Source organism: Macrobrachium nipponense, chromosome 37 (assembly GCF_015104395.2).
Source record: "Macrobrachium nipponense isolate FS-2020 chromosome 37, ASM1510439v2, whole genome shotgun sequence".
In the NCBI taxonomy this organism is placed as follows: Eukaryota; Metazoa; Arthropoda; class Malacostraca; order Decapoda; family Palaemonidae; genus Macrobrachium; species Macrobrachium nipponense.
Window position 1 is genome coordinate 48013623 of NC_061097.1, and position 4477 is coordinate 48018099.

The window sequence follows — 4477 nt, forward strand, 5'->3', positions numbered from 1 at the left end:
TTATGGAATTCCTTCATTGTTTATAAAGTTAACATTGCAATTTGCTCTACTTTGTATTTAAATGTAACCAGGCCCTGAAATTATGAAATTAGGTGTATTATATATTGAAAAAAAAAAGTCTTTTTCTTTTTAAAGGCACCGGAAATAGCGTTCGATTTGTTACCACAAAACTGACATTTGCCGTTCAAAATCGTAGCTGAGCATTCTTTCGAAAGCTTGTGGCTGTATTTCTTAAGTCAGACATCTTGATTATATTACACGCACCTACTTAATGCCATTATTAAGAAAGACATACTGTCAATAATACCTGAAGTCAAATTCCCGTGAATTAAACCTACACCGATTCAATCCAGTTGTGAAAAGTAAAGGAACAAAGAGAGAAGAAGTCACTTGTCCCTTAGAGAGAGAGATCCGCATTTCTCGTCCGGCCGTTTTTACACAAACCAGGTCTCTTGTTTGGCAAAGGGTAGAGCAAACAAGGCCCCATGTATTTGTCAAGAGTCAAACCCAGGTAGATGGGGATATAGGCCAGATTGTACAGGTAGAAGACATACAGGTGAAACTGGGATATATATTTTGAGGAATGGTGGCCCTCAGAACTTGGATCCCGCCAAACTCGCACCCCTACCCCCGACCCCTACCCTCTACCCCCTACCCCGCCCTCTTCCTTAAATTTTGGATTTGACTGTCTCGCTAGCCATTGTTTGCTTTCAATACACTAAACAAATCAGTATCTTTAATGACGACATATGGGAAATTAATATCATTACAGTGTTTGTTTGAGTTTTCGTTTGCAATGCTAATACTAGGTAAGAAATAAAATCTTTGCTTATTATATATATATATATATATATATATATATATATATATATATATATATATATATATATATATATATATATTGTCGTTATAGTAACTAAATTCACTGATAACAAAACTCAGTGAGAGAGAGAGAGAGAGAGAGAGAGAGAGAGAGAGAGAGAGAGAGAGAGAGAGAGAATAACTTATAAATGGTTTGACCCCAGTGGGGAGAGCATTACTTCGTCGACCCTTTCAAAAACATTGACGTTTAGTCCCCCCCGCGCATCTCTCTCTCTCTCTCTCTCTCTCTCTCTCTCTCTCTCTCTCTCTCTCTCTCTGTACTCTATATACGACCCACAACATTCTACTAACAACTAGGTACCTAATTCACTGCTTGGGTCAACAAGCTAGAAAAGAGAGAGAGAGAGAGAGAGAGAGAGAGAGAGAGAGATCTTACCAAATATGCAATTAACGATGATGGCAATGTATGTAAAGTAGATATGATTACATTAAATTACGAAAGCATCTTGAAAAAAAAAGTTACGATGCGCTAAGAATAATATAAACAAAAACTTTTGCGAGTGAACTAATAAAAATGAGACAAAAATAGCAATAACAATAATGGCACTTTGGAGAGAAGCTTTTTCTTTTTATAACACCTATAAATATTTGATGATTATTAACGTAACAATATCATTTGGATAAACGTCGTAAGAACTAAGGAGGAACGCATATCTCTCAAAGAAAATTGGTTGATGAAAAAGTAATGTTTCTTATAAAGTGCCAAATTTTTATTCAGTCTTGGTGGTTCTATCAACATGATAAAGTAATACCAATAATTTCAAATATAAAGAACAACAAGTTCCCTTTACCTGGTGTTTTTATTTTTATGCATATATTAAACAAGCAAAAACAGCTTACAATTTCTAAGGAAGGTTCTAAAGATTGGAACACCCATAAAAAAAAAAAAAAAAAATAAAAAAAAATAATAATAATAATAATAATAATAATAATAATAATAAAAATAATAAAGAAAAGAAAAATGAAAAACAGAAGAGGACATGGAAATAGAAAAAATTGTGAAATCAGACTTACTGAAGCACTTTACCTTTTGAATATATTCTGACGTTTTCTCGGTTCTTTAAGAGCAAATAAATCACGAGTAGGAGAAAAAACCGTTTTATCTACTTTCGTGATCTGATAAAAGAGAGAATTTTTTCAACATCACTACGTTCGGTTAAGAGAAAATACGATTCAACCCCAATATAACGAACGAAGTAGAATCTAAGATACATATTGCAATGATAGTGACCTGCTTTTCATTCTTTGGATTCCATTGTATGATCAACATAAATTCAAAATATGTACCGATTCACCAACTACCGTCGTTGAGTCCGATTGTGTTTTTTTAAATATGAAGTCAAGTCTTTCCATGCTTATGCATAAAGTCTTGCTAATTTACTAATGAGCAATGCGTCGGTTTAATTCAATGCAACAATCCACTCTGCCTCTTTGGAAAAATGAAGTGAGGAGAATTTAATAAAAGTATTTCTATTAGGAAAAAAACTGGACCGCCTTATTTATCATTGCACATACAATTTCAATGGCACCAAGAACAATAAACGAATACTACTTCTACATAAAATAACAAACGATTTAAATTAGCGAAAAGAGTCCCGATGATCCATTTATTCCCACACAGCCGGTCCTTGGTCCACCTTTCGGGGTAAGCCGGTAGGTAGGAAGGCTGGGTGACAACTACTCTGAGACACCGTCACCACCCACAGGAAGTCCCTCCCACTTCCAAGCGGCAAACCAATCACCGTTCGCAGGACATCGGCAATTCAGCCGAGACGAGCCCTCAGGGCCAATCACGGGACACGTACGAGGGAACGTGGGAGCGCTTAGCCTCAGGGGATGTCACTGTCGTATATAGCGAGCGACCTTCGGAAGCTGGGGACAAGTGGCTACCTGAGCAGCATGGAAAGTTCACCTGTCCTCAGCCGCCAGTTCCAGCAGTCCTACGGCTCCATGGCCCCGTCCTCTGTCCCTTCGTTTCCTCTAGTCTCACCTTCGTCAGCGTTGAAACTAAACGGTCAATTTCCTTTGACTGTGGACCCCAGAGTAATGGGTATTCTACATAATTACGCTACTGTCAATCAACTACCCTGGGCGGCAGCAGCCGCCCTTGGCGTCAGTGATTTTGCCCTAAACCGCCTCCTGATGGCGCCCGGAAGTCGACTGAGCCGCCCTAAGAAACGATACATCTGCAAATATTGCCAGCGAGAGTTCACGAAGAGTTACAACCTGCTGATCCACGAGAGGACCCACACGGACGAGAGGCCCTTCCCCTGCGACGTCTGCGGCAAGGCCTTCAGGAGGCAGGACCACCTGAGGGACCACAAGTACATCCACAGCAAGGAGAAGCCCTTCAAGTGCACCGTCTGCAACAAGGGATTCTGTCAGGCCAGGACTCTGGCCGTGCACAAGGCCCAGCACGCTCATGATTCTAGCTCGCCTCCTCCTCCTACAGACGGTCACCCGTCCACAAGAAAACCTCCAGTCACCTCAGCGATACCAACCCTGAGTGACTCCCACGAAGAGCATGTGATTGACGTGTTACGCTGTGACGATGCAGAAGAAGACGTCGTGGTGCAAGACGAAAATGTGTTACAGACTGTGACCGAAGAAGAGGCATTTTTGGCGCCCAAGAGAAGACTAGGTTTTTCTATAGAGGATATAATGCGGAGATAAGAAACCTTCTATCAGCGTTTCATACGCCATTTTCTCGTAAATCAAAGCACATTTTATGTGTGTACATTGTATATAAACTAAAACTGTTTTTCCTTCGTGTAAATAATATTAATTCAATGTATAGTATCAGACTTTAAGTCCACGTATCTGTAATAAATTACTTTTTATACATAAATGTTCATATGAATAACCTTTACGAGAATTCTTAAATTTGAAGTTAGAATTTGTCTCGTAACAGATATCACGAAAATTCATCTATAATGCCAAATGCATAAACCTGAATAAAAATCTTTTTGAATGACACTTTTCATATAACTATATATATTAATCAAAAATATATGAAAAATTTTCTTATCTTTCTTTACTACTGATAATGAGTTCTGAACATTATGAAATACAAAAATAATCAAGGTAAGATATGAACCATTTTCTTAAGGTATTTGAAAATATAATGCATAAGCTTCTTAACATTGTATGTTTTCAACACAAGTATGTAAACCTTTCAACGCTGATTTATACTGCTATAAAATCGAAATTCAGCTCTCACTTATATAAAATTCAACATCCTAAGAAAGTTGATCTCTTTATCAATGCACAGTATTGGTTTGGAAAAAATAATATTACCATTATTATCATGAACTTCAAAATGTTGGAAATTCTCCTAATATGCTACGGTAACCTTCCTCCTACCAAGTTTGCCCTGTTCTTTATTTTTGAATAAGATCTTTTGCCAGCTCTCTACCTTGAAGCTTCAATTTCTTCAGACAAGTAACAAGGCTACCGCAAAATAGATTTTATATTATCACCATCACAGACAAAGTCTTTGTAGGTTAGTGGTGAAAATGATGCCCTGCCACCTCTCATATAAGAACATACGACAGTGACAAACGCCACTGCCCCAGAAGTAAAGCACTGGCATGAT

At 38.0% G+C, this 4477-nt stretch overlaps 1 protein-coding gene across 1 annotated transcript; it reads left to right on the forward strand.

Moving 5' to 3' along the window:
* The first annotated feature begins 2718 nt into the window (after positions 1 to 2718).
* LOC135209374 (protein odd-skipped-like) lies at positions 2719 to 3555 on the forward strand. The gene has a single exon (XM_064242071.1). It carries the CDS (start codon positions 2719 to 2721, stop codon positions 3553 to 3555), a length of 837 nt encoding a protein of 278 aa, XP_064098141.1.
* Positions 3556 to 4477: the final 922 nt, after the last annotated feature.